Source organism: Drosophila willistoni (assembly GCF_018902025.1).
Source record: "Drosophila willistoni isolate 14030-0811.24 chromosome XR unlocalized genomic scaffold, UCI_dwil_1.1 Seg144, whole genome shotgun sequence".
Taxonomy (NCBI): Eukaryota; Metazoa; Arthropoda; class Insecta; order Diptera; family Drosophilidae; genus Drosophila; species Drosophila willistoni.
In genome coordinates, this window is record NW_025814057.1 from 6,214,107 (window position 1) to 6,233,082 (window position 18,976).

Consider the following 18,976-nt stretch of genomic DNA (forward strand, 5'->3'; position numbering starts at 1 on the left):
GTTGATATTTCGCACCTGAGACACATTGTCGACGAGAAACGAACATAAGGATATGTGTTTGTGTGTATGATTGTGTGTGTTTGCCATGCTCCTTTACAGGTGGTTGGCGCAGCGCCCAAAAAAAGTGGGCTATTAAAACAGAAACCTAAAAATAAAAGGCATACAACCACAATCTGCGAATGTAGCAGAAATTCGAGGTATCCCTTTGTGTATGTGTGTATGGGTATCACTTACAAAGAAAAAAACCGAAATGCGCGTTATATTTCTCTGCTTGTTGAGACTCAAAAATTCCTTAGGAAAGACTATGCAAATTTGAGTCCTTTCAAAAGTTGAAGGAGCTTAACCATCATTTGTTTTTTAGTATTATTTATAGAAAATTCGGTTGCCTTATCACTGCTAAGCAATGATGTTTTCATAACTATCTCAAAAAATACAGTAAATTGTTAAAATTTAAAATTTTTCATAAAATTCGGTTTCTTTTGTCTTAAATTAGAAACGATTTTAGTTACTTTAATGCTTTCTTCAGCTTTTTTACATGGCTTTGGCATAAATATGCATAAATAGATACAATTTATACAAATTATATTCTGGTATTATTTTTGGGATAATTTTAATTACATAATTTATGATAACTAACAACATTAGAGCCCACAGCTAATGTCAATTATTTTTGCATATTTTGACGCCCTTCCTACCCACAAGCGGAAAACAGAAAACAAAAAAACAACAACAACAAGAACAAAAAAAAGAAAAAGGTGGAAATACACGCAAAATTGATATAACAAAAGCCTTGCGCGTGGGGTCGGAGATGGTTGACTCGTCATCATCGAGAAGGAAAATCCCTTTTGCCAACACGCGCACACAGTAATTAAGAGACACTCAAAGTCTCTTCGAGCCAGGGTCCTGTGTGGCTCCCGGGGCAAATGTGGCCAATGAATGGCAGTCAGAACAATGGATGCTGCCCCCAATTAGTGAGTGAGCAGACAGCCGACTCCTTCTGGGATTCTTTTGGGGGGCCTCGATGTTGATTATTCTTTTGGCCTGCAACGATGGGTGTTACTTGTTTGGTTGCCATGTTCGTTGGTAGGCTAGCTACTAGCTAGCTATAATAACTAGGCACATAGCTATGGGTTTATGTACACACATATTTATGTATGTATGTATGTATGTATGTATCTCGGTTGGTGCGTTAATTAAATTATCACGTGTCAATTACTTGCAGAACAGAAAAGACATACATACACATACATACATACATATACATACCCTTACTCTGTTGCCATCTCTGTGTCTACCCATTTTATCTTTGCCCCCGTACACCATGCGTATGAGTGATTTTCTCTCTGTCATAATTTTTCACAGAGCTTCTTTTTTGTTTTACGGCTTTTGTTGTTGTGTTTTTGGCATGGGCATGGGAATTTATTTGCAGAGCGAACAACAGAAACACCGCGAAAACTGTCACTCAAAAAATTCGTTTGAGTTTTCGTCAAAAAGTTGCCGCCGCCTTCCGACCGTCTGTCTTTCCGTCTATCCGTCCGTCCGTCTGTACGTCCATCGCCTAAACTAAAAAGTGTCGTTTATATGTTTTTGGTGTTTGCCTCTCGGGACTTGACAATTTAAAGTTTTTCAATTAAACGTTTAAATTTTTGCGCTTTCCATGTTTAATTAAATTTTGCCGGAAGCGTTTTGGCAAAGCAAAACACTTCAGTATATCAGTGAAAGTCCAGAAATTTGCCTTACTTTTGTAGATTTACGCTCAATTTGCCATCCCAAAATGTCCGGAGGCGATGGCTGTAAGAAAATACGCTATATATGTATGTAGGCAAATACATATCTTAGAGATAACTTGAGAGTAAATTAACCAAAATCAAGTAAATTGAGAACACCTTTTGTGACATGCTTCTAATGGAATATCAGCTTAGAGGTAAGTAGCCGAATTGAGTATAAATTCCATGCAACCTTAATTCGTATATTGTTTTGTTTCAGTCAACCGAAATTTTTGTGAATTAATTCCAAATGATAAAACAAAATACCAAAATCTATAAGAGACACAAAGGCTTTGTTGAAATAATTAATAATACTACCTATCTTAATACAAAGTGCAAATTGTCTTACAAATTTCAATTTAATTCACTTAACACACACACACACACACACACACACACACACATACACACAGGTGGCTCAGTGGAGACCTACTAAATCTACAATTCTGTTGTTCTCGAGTTCGAACCCCGACGTAGGTCGAGTTTCCCCCTGATGAAGCAATACTAAAAAGTAGTTCCGTCGGGGATAAAGGAAACGATTGTGGATAACGAATAATTTTTTTACATACACACAGGCAACGCAAGACAGAATGTAACAAATACAAATCGGGGCTTATTTTCACACCCAATTTACTTAGAAAACGAATTAAAATTAAATGTGAAATCGTTGCTACTTAAGAGCGACTCAAAGTGCAGCTGGGGTTAAATGTTGCTCATTTCAGGATTTACTTAATTGAAGCGAATCACAAAAGCAACGTTTCTGCAATGGGCAGTGGGGCAATAGGGAAGAGGAAGAGGATGAGATTATTTCTCGTTTTCCCTTCATTCTAAGCGCATTAAGTATGCGCCGCGTGAGCCAATTAAGTTGAGTCAGCAGGAGCAGCGGCAACAGCAACAGCAACAGCAAAAACAACGGCCACGGCATTGGCAATGGCGCTTGGACACCTTTATTACAACTAGTTCGCTTACAAACCAATTACCCTTTGTCCAGGAAACATTTAAGTTTCGTTTCCTTTTTTTTTTGTTCTTGTTGTTTCATAGATTAAAATGATTGCAATTTTTAAGATTAAATAAATAGAACAATAAATGCCTGAAAATCAATCATTTTAAGAGAAACATATTTGTGTATGGGCCCAGCCCCCCGGCCCCGCCCCCATTGGTAAGATGCAAGAGAAAGCAATAGCCATTTGCGGTTAACCGAAATGGAAAAGCCACCTCAATATCCTAGCAACCTCAGAGTCACACAGCTCTTAGTTGCATTTTCATTTCATCGACAGCTCGAGGTGCACAGTTCCTTTTTGTGTTGTCATGGCTGTAAGCGCCTTTTATCTAGGATAATAGCTCGATGAATGGGAATTGGTCAAAACGAAGGCCAGAGGTCGGAAATGAAAATGCAGAATGGGGTAGAAATGGAAGTGAAGTGAGATTGCTACTTAAAGGCTCTCTCAATCTGACAAAGTCAATTGCAATTAGTAATTTTGACAAGTAAAACATTTGGCAATCAGATTCATTGGAATGCCAGAAGCTTTGAAATTCGCTGGGCGGTAGCCATTTACAAAATTGGCAATTTATGTGAGAGAACGTAACATGGAAATTTGTTTTGGGTCGCCTTTGTTTACATTCTACCACTACCGGTCCGTTTTCTTTTTTTGAAACTGGGCGCCACAACAGCTGTTCGTATGGAACTCCGATAACTAGTCGATATTCTTCCTATCGATAGTCAGCTGTGGCAATATTGTGCAGGTGTAGGTTATGTAAAATTTAGAAAAACCTTTTGTATTTAATTAAAAACTGTTACTATCAACGCCCAGCCTTGAAAAATAATTAACCATGGTGTTTCTAAATATTCCACTACTGGTGCGAGCTCGTGGTCCTGATGAGTTCTGGCGCAAACGTCGTATTTTCAAACTGGCTGCGGTAAGAACCCAAAAGAAAACCAAAAACAATAATAGTAATAAAACCAAATTCTGTTATTCCTTTCAGCACTATCGCAGTCGTACACGCAATGTGTACTCCTTTGCCATACGCAGTGTACACAGAGCCTTGGCCTACGCCACCAAAGGACGTAAACTGAAGAAACTAGACATGACCGAATTGTGGACAACACGAGTGGAAGCCGGTTGCCAGCAATATGGTTTGCCTTTAGAGGCGTTTAAGGAGGGTCTGGCCAGGACAGATGTACTACTAAACAAGTGAGTTGAATATACAAATTCACCGAAAATATAATACTAATTGGTTTTGCCATTACAGAAAAATGCTCGCCGATCTAGCCATTTGGGAGCCGCGTTCATTTGAGGCGCTCGTTAGAATATCCCGCGAACGTGCCGCAGTTGAAGGGTTTCCAGATATCAAGCAAAGATCTGCCTTTAATCAGGTCTATGGACTGTCAAACTTAAAATTGGATTAATTTAAAATATAGACTTCCTGTTTTTGTTTATTTTTAACAAGTAACTCGAGCTTTTATTTCCATTTATGCAAACAAAAATATTGCAACCGGGGATTTTTATTCATTTTTGTTTCTTTTTTTTTTGGATAACTATTAGAAAAACATAGAATTCATAGAATTATGAGACATGTGCCAGCATCTGCCCTCTCCTCCGCTCTCTTTTTCTCCGACACTCTATTCCAATTTGGCAAGAATGTCAGATTCACGGAAAAGCAAGAACTCCTTCTTATCATCACCCTCTAGATTGACTTTGGTGCCACCGAATTCGGGCAACAAGACACGATCGCCCTCCTTTACGCCAATGGGAATGTGGTTGCCAGTTGTCTAAAAGAGATGCAAATCAAAGATAAAGATGATCCATATGGCATTGATATGATGAAATCAAAAAACTTACAACATTGCGGGTACCGGGTCCAACAGCCACCACTGTACCTTCGAGAACTTTGCCCACCGACTTCTCTGGCAGAACAATGCCGCCTTTCGTCTTGGTCAAAGCTTCAGCACGTTGAATTAGGATGCGATCCAGCATTGGGATGATTTTCTTGATAGCGGCGGCCTACAATTTCACATATTAGAGTTTAATGAATGAAGTGTTACACAATCACCCAAACACCCGGCAAAAGCCTTTTAGAAACTTCGCGAAGGCCTTGATGCCTACGGCTCTAGTCTTTGCATGTATTAAAGTATACTTCCTTTAATCATCCAATTAACTTACCATATTAAAGATTTTTAAATGCAAACTGGATGATGTTAGGAATTAATATTCAATTAAAGTGCAAGCTTAACACACGTGCGGGCGGTCCGGGTCCGGCGTAACTTCTAGCAATGCAAGAGGAATCGACCTATCGTTTTATTGTTGCCAGCGATAGGAATATCGATTAATACGTTAAATATTTTAATATCGTATTCAAAATGTAAATTCAAATATTATTTTTTAACCCCATAAGTGTTTTATGTGGAATTAAATTTAAAAAAAAGAAGATTGCATGAATGTTTGAAGACCAAGGCACAAAATGTGTTTTTCAGTTCGTTAAATAGATTTCTTCACTGACAAGATCGTAACTGAATTACGATCATACCATTACCCATCTCTAGCGATCTTGTTATCGACATTCAGTCAGATCTGTTCACAATCACTAAAAACGGAATAAAAACAGATATAAAACAAAATATTAAAGTCTGATCATGGCCCAGATCAAGACGGAACCAATCATTTACGTAGATGATTCCTCACTGGAGTCAAATGACTTGCTTATGGAAATTGTAAAGGAAGAGGACAGTGAAATATGCCTGTCCGGGGAAAAAAGGAACTCTGAGAGATTGCTTAAAGTGGAGCTCGAACTGGATGAGAGAGTAATCAAAACAGAAAAAGTCGACTATGGAGAAGAGCTAACCTTTTCCTTAAACGGATCAACATTGGATCCTCAAATAAATGTGAAGACTGAGCAAACGACGGAGTTCTTTGAGGGTAATCATTAAATTTATATATACACATAAGTACATGTAAGAAAAGGGAAACTAATTGGTATTCCACCTTGTCTAGTGCTAATGGTGGACGAGGAATTTTGCAAAAAGGAAGATCCTGAGGATATTAGCTACCAACTGATGGGACCACAAAAGGTCTGCTCTAAATGTGGTCAGTCCTGCCAAACCGATCTCGAACTAACCGGTCACATATGCCAACAAATAGATTATAAGCGTTTCAAATGCAAGGTGTGCCCACTCAGATTCCAGTATAAACGCGAACTGAAACAGCATGAAAAAAGCCACATGTCAGCCCTCAGAGACTGCACCTGCTCCAAGTGCGGATTGCTCTGCTGGAATTTCACAGAGTTGATGAAACACATGCGTCAGCACATAAATGAGAAGCCCTATAAATGTGACCTGTGTCACAGAAGTTTTCCATATCCGCAGAATCTTACAATGCACATGAATACGCATAAAAATCAAAAGCGATGTTTCTCATGCGACAATTGCAACGAGTCCTTCACGACTGAGGTTCAGTTAAACGAACATGTACGTCTGTTGCATATGGCACAGCATGGATCGTTTCGTTGCCCATATTGTCCACGTACATTTTCCCGTAATGCTGGTCTGCGAGCTCATTTGCGTCTTCATGATAACGATCGACCCTATATGTGTAATTTTTGTCCAAGGGCCTATTCTCGGCGAGATCAACTAAAGAAACACTTGCAAAGTCACAGTAGCAAGAACAAATCCAGAACAAAGTCAAAGAAGCCCAAGCCCAGTCCTGCCTCAGACAGCGAAGAACCTTCAACGACAGTAGACAGAGCATTAAAAGTAGAAAATCTGGATGCTGATGTTGATCCCGAAGCAGGAGTACAAGGAGGGGATAGCATGGTAGACAAATTCGTCGAGAATCAGTAAGTTAAATTAAATATGATATAAATGATTTTTCCCCATCTAATACTCTCTCCTCATAGTAATTTAAAATTCGTTTGCGAGATCTGCGGAATACCATATAAACAGAAATATCACCTAATGGTCCATAAACGATGGCACACCGGATATCGGCCCTTCAAGTGTAATCTGTGCGGCAAGGAATTTACAAATAAACAAGGCTATAACAATCATACGCGTATGCTCTGCTCGATAGAGCAACCCTACAAATGTCACGTGTGCCCGAAGGCATATGGCCAAAGGAATCATTTAGTTTCCCATATGCGTTCACATGACGGTGTCTGCCCCTACAAGTGTCCCTACTGTCTGAGGAAGCATCCTAAGACCGTACAACTGTGGCAACACATTAAAGAATGCCCAAAATTGGACCAACTGCAAGCGGAACATGATGCTATTATGATGAGTTAAGTTATATACATAATATACTTATGCATAACAAATTCACTTCATGGTCAGCTCCATGAGATAGAGTGAAACAGATAGTTTAAAAGTTAGATAGATTCCAATTGGTAATTAAACAAAGCAAATGTAAATAGGATGATAAATATTCTAGTAAGTTTTAATTATAATTTATTCACCAAGCCACCATTTGCTTTTATTAAGAGTAATCGTTCAACTGAATAGTCCGATGATTGGTCACATCTTCTCCATTGACTGCCTATTGTATCAATTGAAAACAATCGCTCCAACGGCGCCGGCGAGGGCAAAGGCGTATTGAATTTCATAGACAAATCCTGTAGTAGCGGATATTTATCTAATATATCGAATGTTGTGCCCGTATCACGTAAATAGCTCTGAAATTGCACATTCACCAAATCGGCCAGATTTGATGACTTTGTATCGTCTGATGTCTCATCTGGAATCAAAGGAATAATATTTCAAAATTACAATCAATCAAAAAGTCCATCGATTTGAAAATCATCTTACCAACATCTTCAAATTCAAAGAAATCATCACAATCCTGTTGCCTGGGCGTGGCACTGAATTGCTCGGAATTCATCAATTTTGTATTATCATTATCTGTCAATTTGGCATATCGTACAGCCTCAGCTATAACTATTCGATGTATGTCGTCTGCCTTACAGCCATTCCGGCAAATATTGGCCAAGGCATTGAACCAACGCATCTTTAGGCTGGGACATAAAACTGCAGCGATTATTGCCTGATGGGCATCTTCGGTTAAATTAAAATAGATTGCAAATCGTTTCTTTAATACATCTTGGAACTCAATTGCTGTATTCTTCAACACTTTGATATCTGGGGATTCTTTTGAGATTCTTTTCAGTTTCACATACAATGAGGTCAATGCAGGAATAAGACAGCCGTAATATAGATTACTTTCGTTCTCTAAAAACTCAATGGTAGCTGCAATCGGACTCATTAATGTACGGTATTCGTTTAAGTATTCTAAATCATTCGTTGTGAATGTTATATCAGGTAAATCCAATTGGCCACATATTTCTGGCAATTGTTCTTTATGGGTTATTATACAACAAATAGCATCGTAAATGGAATTGCATTTGGTTACAATTGGCGTAATCAAAGATTCTCCCAAATGTTCAGAGGCCCACAGCTCTTGACATTTCCTCCAAATGTGACTTAATTTTTGAAATATCTGAAACATATAGAAGAAATGTAGTAGTCGATCGATAGTTAATTTCAGATATCACTATAAATTTACCTGCATATGGGTTTCTCGTAGGTTTCTATCCTTACTTATAATATCGATGAAATCGATTGATATTAATAAATTTAGACTATGACTGGCGCACTCGATCTGTTTGCATAGAGTTTTACTTTGTACTTTAATAGTCTTAATTTCATTACTATGCTGATAATCAATACCAAACTGACGGAATATATTTAAATAGTTTCCTAAACTATTGTTCGTCATTGTACACACAATTAACGAACTATTTATATCATATTCCGAATTTAAATTCTTTATCACATCTAATATGGGCAATTCATTGTGATCATCATCATTATTAGGAAGTTTCCTAAATGCCAACGCCACCGAATGCCTATCATATTTCTCATCCAACCAATGCGCTGTGTAAGCCAGAAAATTGCTCTCTCCAATTGACCAAATATCCGCTGTAGTACACAAATATTTTTGCTGGCAAACTATATGTTTAATATATTGTGACATTTGAACAAAACGATCATCTAGTCGTTCGATTAGTTTTGAGCAATTCATTACCCTTAAATTCGTGCCCTTAAACAATTTACGAAAACTAGAACGTCCCACAGTGGATATAGGAGCTGCCGTATCTATTATATAGTCTAGAATTCGATTATCAAATGAATTTAAGTCGCTGCTGGTTAGGGCAGCAGTTTCCATGTGGCCATCGCCACTGAAACTATTCACTGTCGATATTGTAGTGATGCTGCTGCTGGTGGTGCCACTGTCAGAATGTCCAAGTTTTTTGCTCTTTATGAATGCCGCATGAAGATCAAAGTGTTTGGTGCGCAAATGTTTTATGAAATTCGATGTGACACTCATGGAACCACGAATTCGCGACTGACAAGCATTGCAAGAGGCACTAATCACGCCCCTTCGGCCACTAGAATTGCCCACCTGCAAGGAGAAATCAATATCTTTATCTGTAATCATTTTAATTACTCAAGTAATTAGCTTTTGAGCAAATTAATTGCATTTATGGCAGACTGTTATATTTTCTTTTCGTTAATCAAAGAATTCAAATTGCGCAGTACACTGACTGCTTCATTAATTAATTCAATTCTCAGATGTAATTAGAAAAGTAATGCTAATTAGTTTAACCTTATTCCTCCCCACTGTTCTCCCTCCGCGCGAGCGTGTGTATGCGTGTGTGTGTGTGTGTGTGTGCGTACACTTACCCGTTCGATGTTACCAAAAAATTTCAATATTCCCGGCATCTTCGTTTTACTGGTCCGTTTGCCTTTTTTACCCGTTTTACTGGCCATTGTGGTTGTCGTTGTGGTTACATTTTCAGCTTCTTCACTAGGCACCTCCTGTTCGTTATAGAAATAATAGTCCATAGGCACATCTACAACATCCGTGTCCTCTTCAAAGTCCTGCTCCGGTTCAGATTTAACAAGATTTACATCCAAATTGTCCATGTTCAGGGATGGCGGTATTCCATGTCCATCCATGGGCTCGGTCTTGATGTTGCCTACGCTCATGGTGTCCACCTATTGCTGGCTTCATGAGAACGAAAGGCAATTAACATTTTCCCATCTAAAATTGTTTATTGTTTGCGCAGGGTCGATGTCGATAAGTTTCAAAGTGAATTTCGATAAACTAAACCGTTGGGCGGCCCATTTAAATTCGAGAATTTTGTTTTCTACACAAAAGTTAAATTTGTATTGCTTTTTTTAAATGATTTTTGTTGGCTTTTAAAATATTTAGTGCTCTTTGTGCCAATTTCTGAGCCAATTTATATAAGCAGTCTCAATAAAATTGTTTAACATTTATAAATAACTTTTATTTATGTTGAAAAATAATATAATTCATCAGATTCGCAGTAAACACATGTGTAATGTGCAGAAACACTGCAATGAATGACAGTTGTTGTTAGGTTTCACAGGTAATTGTTTTTTGCAAATGATGCAGTCGCCTTCTTCATCAGAATCCGATGGAATCTCGAATAAATTGCGAATAATCATCCCTTCCAGGAGACCACTATGTGTAGATGCAGTTGATGTGCAAGGCTCTGCCAATTTTTTACAAACTAACGCATTTTTTAGGTTTAAATTAATCACTTATATTTAGTCCACCATTAGTTTACATGTAAGAGATACAACATTGAGTTATCAAACTATGTATTAACATTTACAAATGCATATAGTAATCTAAACGGATTAATTTTCAAAATGTTTAAAGTATGAATGCAAAAATAATGTGCCACCCACAAATTTGGGTCCAATTTTTTTCCTTATAACTGGTATCACGTTGTCAGGTGTACTACAAGCGGGAATCGAATGAATTTTCAGAGCAAATTTCGTTAAAAATGGATATACCTTTTCCATTGATTTCCACCATTTGAATACATCAAAATCTTTAGTAATTTTCACATTTTCATTACAATATCTATCAAATTCGTCTGCACATGTTTTCTCAATGTCTTTTGCGCTTTTGTTGATCAATTGGGGGAAAAAGAAAAACACAGATTCCTGTGCTGTTGATGAAGAATTGCGTTCAGCCCCTGAAGATTGTGTATCCGAGTGGTGACTAGTTGAATCCTTTCCGGATTCATTTTGATATTGATTGCAAATTTGTGAAATGCAAAAACTTTTAATATCATTTAAATTGCTTGGTTGCATCTTCAAGGCTGGTGGATACAGAAAATATGCTGCCTTTTGCCATTGACTTAGATTTGAATGCCAAGTTTTATCAACATTATCAATGATTTTGCCTTTCAATAATATAATGGAATGCACATCTGTTTCATTCGGCAAGCACAGATGCTTAACTTTTTGAATTGACGGTATAACGAAGCACAAGGAGGGAGATTCGGAAATTTGCAATTTTTTGAATATAATTTCCAAATTATTGCACAAATCAACTAGCTGCCTTAACGTTGAAATGACACTCTGCGATAAACGTTTCGTTGGATCTTTCTCCTTGAGAATCTTGTTAATTTCCAAGCAATGATCTATTATAGACTTGAAACCAGTAAAATTATAATTCCAATATAAGGGCGTTTGATGTTCCATAGATGTTAGCCACTGATGATCTAAGTTGGCTCTCTTCAAGCACTTAACAATTTCTTTGCACATCTCGTGTAAATCTGTTATGTCGGAGATATCCCTGAAAGAATCTTCTAGGACGGTCACCAATAAATGGCTACTGCTATTCAAACGAATATTCGCGTCCAGAGCTTTTACAACATTTGATTTTCGGTCTGTTACAAAATTGATTCTCTTCATATTGTTTATGCCAAACTCACTGAATAATGTTTTCAACTTGCTGAAAATGTATGCAGCAGTGGAGTGTTCCAAATCTAAAGATTCCAATCCCAAAATAATGTTAAATAGTTTCAAATCTTTTTCGTAGTGCAATGTAACTGCCATTAGATTCTTGGGCGCATAATTATCCGTCCATATTTCCACTGTAGCCGATGCTCTGCCACTGTCGACAATATCGGCAATCTCGTCTTTCATTTGCTGTTTCTTTACTTCAGCCAATTTGAGCGTTGTTCGGGAGAGCATTGTTGCTTCGGGAAGCAGACGATTAACATCCACATCTTTCCCATATTTTGCTCCAATATATTGGAAAAACTTTGCCAATTTGAGAAAACCGGAGCCATGGATAGCTGAAACTTCTTGGCCATCCTCATTTATCCAGGCCATGCAGGAATCAATGGCAGCCTCTTTGTCCAGAGGTGAAAATCCCTTTTGAGAGATTGAATCTCGAAGGGATTGACAGCATTTATGTCGACTTAAATTTGAAGATTGTGTTGGTGAGTATTTAATAACATTTTTACATGAGCGGCAATATAAATATCCTTTCAAAGTACTGTCATCATCCTTAATGATTTCTGATAATATGGTCCAAACGAAACTTCTTCCCTTCCGGCGAGGCGACAATGTGTAAATGTTTTTCGTGATTTGCTGCATCACGAATTCGAGATGGTCTGAAATCAGGAGAAAAGATTTATCCAGTCAATTATGTAAACTTTTCTAGAGTGGGCTACTTACCCTTGTTGCTATAACGCCTTTGCTTTGTGGTAAGTGATTCTAAATCATAATTTTCCAACTCTGAAGTCGGCTCATCGTCGTCAGCATCTTCGTCATCGTCGGCATCTTCCGTTTCGTCCATGTCCTGCTTCACAATATCCGGATAAAAATAATCTTCACCTATTTGTGAATCTTCCATAAAAGATTCCTCGGGTTCTACCTTGACCTGATGATCCATTCTCGTTCTTTTATTCTTATTTGTGGACATGATAACAATGTCACTGAATTTGTTTATGTTTATTTACTTATCGATATACACATATCTATCGATATCCACAATATCTCCAGCTGTCCGAATTTATCGATATTAGCCGGTAGCTGTTTTTATTTACATTATTCCTGATTTTTTGAGACAAACAAATGTTGTGAAAAACTAATTTATCCAAGCTATCGCAGCCAAGAGCAGCACAAATATCCTTGTGATTTAGTTGTAATGTGTGCAAACAATCAACGCCCACCAACGGCGTCATCATCGAACAGCAGTGGAAGCGGCTATGGCCTTTGCTATGAAGGTCGGCTCAGTCTTAACTGTTTCCTGGCCACATCCCTGCTGATCCTTGTGCCATCCGTGCTACAAATCCATTTTGGCATTGTGCCAAATGTCTGGGGTGCCGTCCTATGGGGTCCAGTACTTTATTATGCGTTAATTAATATGATAATACGATTTTTACTTAGGAATAGTGATTATCAGGTGTGTGTACGATCGGAAAAACTATTCTAAATACATATGTACATATATGTGTATTCCTTTTGACTATGACTCATTCGCTTTCTTTTTCTAGGTGGCCATACGGGCCTCATTTCTGGGATTTGCCGAGGCGGTCAGCATTCTAGTCATTTGTTTTGCCCCCCAACCTTGGCAGCAATTTGGTGTCTATGGCTGCTTCATGGCATTTTTTCATTATTCCGAATTCTTGGTCATTGCCTGGGCCAATCCGCGCACCTTGTCAATTGACAGTTTTATGCTCAATCACTCAGTGCATTATGGTCTGGCAGCAGCAGCCAGTTGGATTGAATTCGTATTAGAATTATTCTTTCTGCCCGAATTCAAACGTTATGCCTATATATGGTTAGTGGGCGTGGCAATATGCATTATCGGTGAACTGATAAGGAAGACTGCAATTATCACAGCCGGACGGAGCTTTACACATTTGGTGGGTATCCCCAATATAACAGTTTATGACATAAATTGGTATTGAAAAATACTTTAACCTTTACCTTTTCACACACTTAATGTTTTCTAAAACCAACTTAATTTCATGTTGTCTGACTTTTACGACTTTTCTGTATACTAACTCAAAAGATAATTGGCATTTTCTAGTTACATTATTAGTAATTAGTATCTAAATGAAGTATTTTAACGCGAGCTATTCACATTTCGGTTTTTTCACTTATTCTGTCTAAAAAGGTAGCCATGTTCTTTCTAGAAACAAGTGTAGACACACGGGCGACTTGAAATAGCATTTGACAGAAAATATGTATAATTGTATAACAAAAATGTAGACCAAATATGTAGCTACCTTATCAACAAACCTAAATTCTTGGGAAGTTTCAATATGCAATATGCCATTTTTATTGCCTCATCATGGTTTTCTTTATCTAATACTCTTTTTATTATCACTTTCCGATGGCATACCTTTGTATAGTGACACAATGTTTCTATGATTTCACTAATTGAAGATAACTTGAATAAATTGAGGGCAAGAGGAGGATTGCTAAATAAGACTTAAGGAAATTATGCTTATTTTTCTTTCTTTTTTGCAGGTTCAAGATGAAAAGCAGACGGATCATAAGCTCATTACACATGGCATTTATGCATACAGTCGGCATCCGTCGTATGTTGGCTGGTTCTGGTGGTCAATTGGCACACAAATTGTCTTAATGAATCCGATTTGTGTCTGCCTTTATGCTTTAGTCAGTTGGCTCTTCTTTCATGATCGCATCTATGTTGAGGAGTATTCGTTGCTTAATTTCTTTCAATCGGACTATGTACGCTATCAGAAACGTGTGCCAACGGGTCTGCCCTTCATCAAGGGCTATCTAATTGAATAGCCCATGGCCCCGGTGACGACCTCAATGGGCCCAATGGAATCTTCTTCCAAAAATCAGTCAGATACACAAATTCTTCAAACAAACAATCTAGTGTAAGCTCTATTCAGAAACTTTTGTAATTACACAATGTACAACATGTTCTATTAATACATATATAAATATATACAATTTACATACATATAAATCATAGAAAACAAAGTTATTACATCTCGTTTTTGTGTCGAAATTGAACTCTACATGGCCATAAAACTACTGGGAATCTAATCAGATGTTTTGATCCTTATCACTCTAGATAAGGCCTTCAAATATTGCCCTTTGATCGGAGTTATGACAACAATAATAATAATAATATCATGTTTTTTCAATTCACCTCAGAGACAAGTTAACTTTGTTTTTTTTTTTTGTTTGCATCATCATAATAGACTTTGTTTTACATGAATCACAATAAATGATAAATCATTTCTTTAGATAATTAAAGATAACACATTTATCATCATCTTGTGACTCACTTTATTAATGAAAGAATTATCTTTCATGCCTTAACAAAATGCATAAATTATTATTATAAAGTTCTTAAAATGTCATTTACTTTTTTTTGACTTGACATTTTTTGTTAAGCTTTGTTCTGCCAAAGAATCTATAACATTATCTGTTTCATCTGATTTCGAGAATCTTTATAGATGTAACTTTTAGTGATCCACGCCACAATAAATCAATTTGAAACCCTGATTTGCCCAATAAATAATAACAAGTGAAACGAATTATTTTTAAAATTGTGCAAAAAATGTTGCCATGTGATGTCTCTTGTAGTTTCTTTTGTTTTCATAGTTCTTTTTTTTGTCTTTTTTTTTGTTTTTGTTTATTAATTATTCTCTTTTCGTTTTATTATCAATTTAAATTCGAATATTGCTCTATCTATATATGATTTTGTTAGTGTGTATATATATATATATATATATATATATAGTGTGTGTGTATACATGTGTTTTTTTTTTGTTGTGTATATATATATATATATGTATGTATGTGTGTGTGTGTGTGTGTGTGTGTGTATTTTATGTACAATCAAATTATTAGTGTTAACAAAAAATTGTCTTATTCAATCTCTATGTAGAAAATTATTAACTTAATATGCAAAAAACTGCGCCTCTACGTTAGTATTAGAGTGTGTGTGTGTGTGTGCCTGTGTTACATCCGTTGCGCTGTTGCTATCTCTGTCTGTCGTCACCCAATTTTTTGTTATCTCCTGCTCGCTCTATTCGACAAATTGCGGTGAACCGGAGTAAGTGCAGCCAGGATTTTGTATTATATGACCAGCTGCATAATTGCCACATCGTATGCACACATCCAGGGATTTACCCTGCACAAACTGCGACAGGAAGCCACCAACAAATGCATCCCCAGCGCCATTGGTATCTACAATCTCATGCACCGCCAATCGTGTAACCGGAAACTCTTCAACCGAATCTTTTTGAATGAGCAACACCGGATCACAGCCCTGCGTTAGTATGGCAATGCGTGGCCGACTTGGATTTAGTTTCTCCAGACCGACTATACGTTTGCCAATCTCGCGCAGATCATCCGTTGGCCAGCCCTGGCCAGTGGCAAAGGCATGAGCCTCCGCCTCATTGCCAAATATGATATCCACATAGGGCATAGCGGCCATTAGCGGTGCCATGAAAAATTGCGATATAAATGGTGCGCTGAGGTTCATTAGGAACGGCCGTTGCTTGGCATGAGCGGTTTCCGCCACATGCATTATACTCGGTGGATTCACAGTGAGAAAGAAGCCCTGTCATGATGGATCGGAAGAAAAAGCAATATGAATTAGCAGGAAAAGGTTCTGGAAATGTAATATGAATCTCTCCATCAATGACTATGAGTCATAGTCCTACTTATATCTATAATGATCTGCTGCATCTATAGTAATGTATGATCAATTGCATGTCACATACCGATATATAATAGTATTTGGCATTATCCACCAGAGCCTTATTCGCTGGCTGTTCCAGATGATCGATAGTGAAATGATTCGCAGCCGCCAAATTGGCGCAAAGTGAACGATGTGTGCCTGTTATTAATACCGCACATGTGCCCGTTGGCTGACCTCGATTCACCTGATAATGGACATCTAGGCCCGCTGCAGCGGCCTTCTCCTTCAATCTCTGGGCATAATCATCTTCGCCCACACAGCCAAAGAAGACGGCAACTCTCGGTTGACCCAATATCCATTGAGCGATACGTAGGGAATTCTGGACCGAACCTCCAGCCAAAAATTCCGCCTGATAGCCATCCACAAGTTCACGATAAATGGGCATATGTCGATCCTCGGCCAAAATGGCATCATCCTCTTTCATTTGGTATCTATCCAGGAAATTCATGGGCACATTTGCTGAAATATCCAGCAACGGATTGCCGCAACCGACTAGGATACCTTCTCTGCAAATAAAAAAGAAGCGGTCAATTTTAGTTTCATTTTAAATCTTATCCGCCGGACCAGGAAAAACAACCTAACATTGTTGCTGCTTGTGCTCATTTTGTGCTACAATTTTGCTGCCTCCGCTCGATGACAAGGGCTTGTCTCTACTAACGCTTTCAATTGGCGATTCACATCAAAATCAACAATGACCATTCAGAACTACCTAACGACGACCCAGCCAGCCACACACAATTATCAGTTGGCGATGAACCGCAATGATAGCCGGGGCCAAGTCAAATCCAGCAATAGCAACAACAATACACTTGGGTCCTAAAAATAGTTTGGCTCTTTGTATATTCTAGAAAATTAATATATTCAACTGTTTTAGTCTACTTTATTTATTCTGATAATACTCTCGATAACCAATGATCCATTGGAATTCGAGTCACCAGCGAAATATCCGTCTTTGACTTTTCGATTGGACCCGAAAAAAATATTGTCTAGATCTGTCTATAATGTATTCCTAAGGTTAATAGGAATGCAACAGGTGGTATAGTCTGTCTATATATCTACATACATATTTGATTGACAGGTTGTTAGCGTCACGTAAATAATAAATAATAAACAATTGATCAAAACAAACATCTTTTAACCTGTTGAGAACAAACATTTTGACACAAGCCACGTTTAAATACTTTCTTTATCTAACATTATATCGTATTTCAAATGTTATTAATTAGGCTGTCACACCATGCGTATACTTAATTATTGACTTAACGATGGGATGCAAAAAATAAAAACGAGAGACGGTCATGATTGTGCTTCCCTCACTGTATACTCTATTCCAGGTGGATCTAGAACTCGAAATATGACTAAAAGTTTAACTGTATATACAATGCTAATTGAATTTAGCTGATCTTGTTTTCCCATTAAACATTGCTAAATAAATTGGACTTCAGTGTGAAAGTTGTTTATGCCACATGTTGTTGTGATTGTAGTTGGTGGTGGGCTCCGTTGCCATTTGTTTGGCAAGAATTAAATCGGCTTATCAGTCCGCATATTTTCAATTTTCGATTTAAGTAGTAAATACGCCCAAAATCCACACAAATACAGACACACATATGAAATATTTGTTCTTTTTTTTTTGTTCATTCATTCTTGGCCCGATGTCAAACAGGTCAGCAACAGCAACAAAAAAAAATGCTAGTTCAAATAGATAACAACAATAAGAAAAAAAAAAAAACAGCAACAATAACATAAGCACGCGCGCTTTCATATAGGCAATGAGTGAGAGAGAAGGACAGAGACACAGGGACGCACACACACAGTGCCCACAAATAAACATAAGCTAAAGCTTCTGCACACGATTTTCACATGCCGCCGTAAATTTTCGGCAATTAGATGCATATATGTATGTACATACATACATATATGCGTATGAAACATGTACTATATATGTATAAAGATATATATATATACACGGAGGCAATCACATACAACACATGCATATATGGCGACACAATACACAACGGGAGCACATGGTGCTTTTTGTTGTTGTGTGTTTTTTTTTTTAATAAAAAACTAAGCGAACGTCACACACTAGCCGACCGACCCCACACGGCCACCGCTACCGCCACCGCCATCCCTCTTGGACCATTTGGCTCCACAATAGATATTCCCACTTACTGTAGCGTGTTCGTCATATTGTTGTTGTATTCTTATATAAACATATACACGATATTGCACTGTTAACTGTTTAGCTAAGGCTTCTATTACTTTTAATAAATAAGGCGTAACTATAATTAGTTATTGCACTATAAATTAAAATTATTCAATAAAAATTATTCAATTTTTGCTAGCTTCTTTTGGTGTGTGTGCGCGGAGGAAAAGCTGTTAGGCGCCCGTTGAATTTTCGATAAATCGATAGCTATTACGATTTAATATCGATATATATCGATATGAGAACCAATCAGAGATGACAATAGTAATTGTGTGTTGGCAAATACGCAAATTTGTAATGTTTACACGATTTTAAATAAATATTCATTCGATTACCTAAATATATTGAAAGTTAACAATTCACGCTTCAAACATTTGTAATGCAACTGATTTACTTCAATTCACAAACAGTTTTAAATTTAAATCATT

General features: G+C 37.5%; 6 protein-coding genes across 8 annotated transcripts; 3 read left to right on the forward strand and 3 right to left on the reverse strand.

Annotated features, from left to right (window-relative positions):
* Window positions 1-3,480: 3,480 nt before the first annotated feature.
* Window positions 3,481-4,217, forward strand: LOC6639287 (50S ribosomal protein L20). The gene is made up of 3 exons (XM_002062058.4): window positions 3,481-3,683; window positions 3,750-3,958; window positions 4,017-4,217. Exons 1-3 carry the CDS (start codon window positions 3,597-3,599, stop codon window positions 4,171-4,173), a joined length of 453 nt encoding a protein of 150 aa, XP_002062094.1. The 5' UTR covers window positions 3,481-3,596; the 3' UTR covers window positions 4,174-4,217.
* LOC6639286 (10 kDa heat shock protein, mitochondrial) lies at window positions 4,188-5,047 on the reverse strand. Its single transcript, XM_002062057.4, has 3 exons — window positions 4,928-5,047; window positions 4,607-4,768; window positions 4,188-4,536 (listed from the first exon to the last, which is right to left on the reverse strand). The coding sequence occupies exons 1-3, from the start codon at window positions 4,928-4,930 to the stop codon at window positions 4,387-4,389; spliced, it is 315 nt and encodes a 104-aa protein (XP_002062093.1). The 5' UTR covers window positions 4,931-5,047; the 3' UTR covers window positions 4,188-4,386.
* A 275-nt stretch (window positions 5,048-5,322) lies between these two features.
* LOC26530260 (zinc finger protein 660) lies at window positions 5,323-7,214 on the forward strand. The gene is made up of 3 exons (XM_015179208.3): window positions 5,323-5,680; window positions 5,756-6,596; window positions 6,657-7,214. The coding sequence occupies exons 1-3, from the start codon at window positions 5,398-5,400 to the stop codon at window positions 7,039-7,041; spliced, it is 1,509 nt and encodes a 502-aa protein (XP_015034694.2). The 5' UTR covers window positions 5,323-5,397; the 3' UTR covers window positions 7,042-7,214.
* Window positions 7,163-9,879, reverse strand: LOC111519300. Its single transcript, XM_023179378.2, has 4 exons — window positions 9,496-9,879; window positions 8,315-9,214; window positions 7,561-8,248; window positions 7,163-7,489 (listed from the first exon to the last, which is right to left on the reverse strand). The coding sequence occupies exons 1-4, from the start codon at window positions 9,799-9,801 to the stop codon at window positions 7,197-7,199; spliced, it is 2,187 nt and encodes a 728-aa protein (XP_023035146.1). The 5' UTR covers window positions 9,802-9,879; the 3' UTR covers window positions 7,163-7,196.
* Window positions 9,880-12,645: 2,766 nt separating this feature from the next.
* Window positions 12,646-14,603, forward strand: LOC6639514 (protein-S-isoprenylcysteine O-methyltransferase). The gene is made up of 3 exons (XM_002062053.3): window positions 12,646-13,048; window positions 13,140-13,511; window positions 14,122-14,603. Exons 1-3 carry the CDS (start codon window positions 12,791-12,793, stop codon window positions 14,407-14,409), a joined length of 918 nt encoding a protein of 305 aa, XP_002062089.1. The 5' UTR covers window positions 12,646-12,790; the 3' UTR covers window positions 14,410-14,603.
* Window positions 14,604-15,170: 567 nt separating this feature from the next.
* On the reverse strand, window positions 15,171-18,735 carry LOC6639513 (adenosine kinase). 3 transcript variants are annotated; one of them, XM_023178945.2, is made up of 3 exons: window positions 18,515-18,735; window positions 16,365-16,848; window positions 15,171-16,201 (listed from the first exon to the last, which is right to left on the reverse strand). In XM_023178945.2, the coding sequence occupies exons 1-3, from the start codon at window positions 18,529-18,531 to the stop codon at window positions 15,665-15,667; spliced, it is 1,038 nt and encodes a 345-aa protein (XP_023034713.1). In that variant the 5' UTR covers window positions 18,532-18,735; the 3' UTR covers window positions 15,171-15,664. The 3 variants fall into 3 exon arrangements, with proteins under 3 accessions (XP_023034713.1, XP_023034714.1, XP_002062088.2); XM_023178946.1 differs by lacking the exon at window positions 18,515-18,735 and adding an exon at window positions 18,326-18,351; XM_002062052.4 differs by lacking the exon at window positions 18,515-18,735 and adding an exon at window positions 16,920-16,976.
* Between the last annotated feature and the right edge of the window lie 241 nt (window positions 18,736-18,976).

Excerpts from the sequence above, each read along its gene's own strand:
- LOC6639287 (XM_002062058.4), top strand. The coding sequence starts at position 3,597 with ATGGTGTTTCTAAATATTCCACTACTGGTGCGAGCTCGTGGTCCTGAT. Across the intron at positions 3,684-3,749 it reads GTATTTTCAAACTGGCTGCG|CACTATCGCAGTCGTACACG; the intron begins GTAAGAACCCAA and ends TATTCCTTTCAG. Across the intron at positions 3,959-4,016 it reads ACAGATGTACTACTAAACAA|AAAAATGCTCGCCGATCTAG; the intron begins GTGAGTTGAATA and ends TTGCCATTACAG.
- LOC6639513 (XM_002062052.4), bottom strand. The coding sequence starts at position 16,945 with ATGAGCACAAGCAGCAACAATGTTAG. Across the intron at positions 16,849-16,919 it reads ACAAGCAGCAACAATGTTAG|AGAAGGTATCCTAGTCGGTT; the intron begins GTTGTTTTTCCT and ends TTTTATTTGCAG. Across the intron at positions 16,202-16,364 it reads CCAAATACTATTATATATCG|GGCTTCTTTCTCACTGTGAA; the intron begins GTATGTGACATG and ends CCATCATGACAG.
- LOC111519300 (XM_023179378.2), bottom strand. The coding sequence starts at position 9,801 with ATGAGCGTAGGCAACATCAAGACCGAGCCCATGGATGGACATGGAATA. Across the intron at positions 9,215-9,495 it reads TTTTTGGTAACATCGAACGG|GTGGGCAATTCTAGTGGCCG; the intron begins GTAAGTGTACGC and ends TTCTCCTTGCAG. Across the intron at positions 8,249-8,314 it reads TACGAGAAACCCATATGCAG|ATATTTCAAAAATTAAGTCA; the intron begins GTAAATTTATAG and ends TATATGTTTCAG.
- LOC6639514 (XM_002062053.3), top strand. The coding sequence starts at position 12,791 with ATGTGTGCAAACAATCAACGCCCACCAACGGCGTCATCATCGAACAGC. Across the intron at positions 13,049-13,139 it reads TTAGGAATAGTGATTATCAG|GTGGCCATACGGGCCTCATT; the intron begins GTGTGTGTACGA and ends TTCTTTTTCTAG. Across the intron at positions 13,512-14,121 it reads GACGGAGCTTTACACATTTG|GTTCAAGATGAAAAGCAGAC; the intron begins GTGGGTATCCCC and ends TCTTTTTTGCAG.
- LOC26530260 (XM_015179208.3), top strand. The coding sequence starts at position 5,398 with ATGGCCCAGATCAAGACGGAACCAATCATTTACGTAGATGATTCCTCA. Across the intron at positions 5,681-5,755 it reads AACGACGGAGTTCTTTGAGG|TGCTAATGGTGGACGAGGAA; the intron begins GTAATCATTAAA and ends CACCTTGTCTAG. Across the intron at positions 6,597-6,656 it reads GACAAATTCGTCGAGAATCA|TAATTTAAAATTCGTTTGCG; the intron begins GTAAGTTAAATT and ends CTCTCCTCATAG.
- LOC6639286 (XM_002062057.4), bottom strand. Across the intron at positions 4,537-4,606 it reads GACCCGGTACCCGCAATGTT|ACAACTGGCAACCACATTCC; the intron begins GTAAGTTTTTTG and ends CATCTCTTTTAG.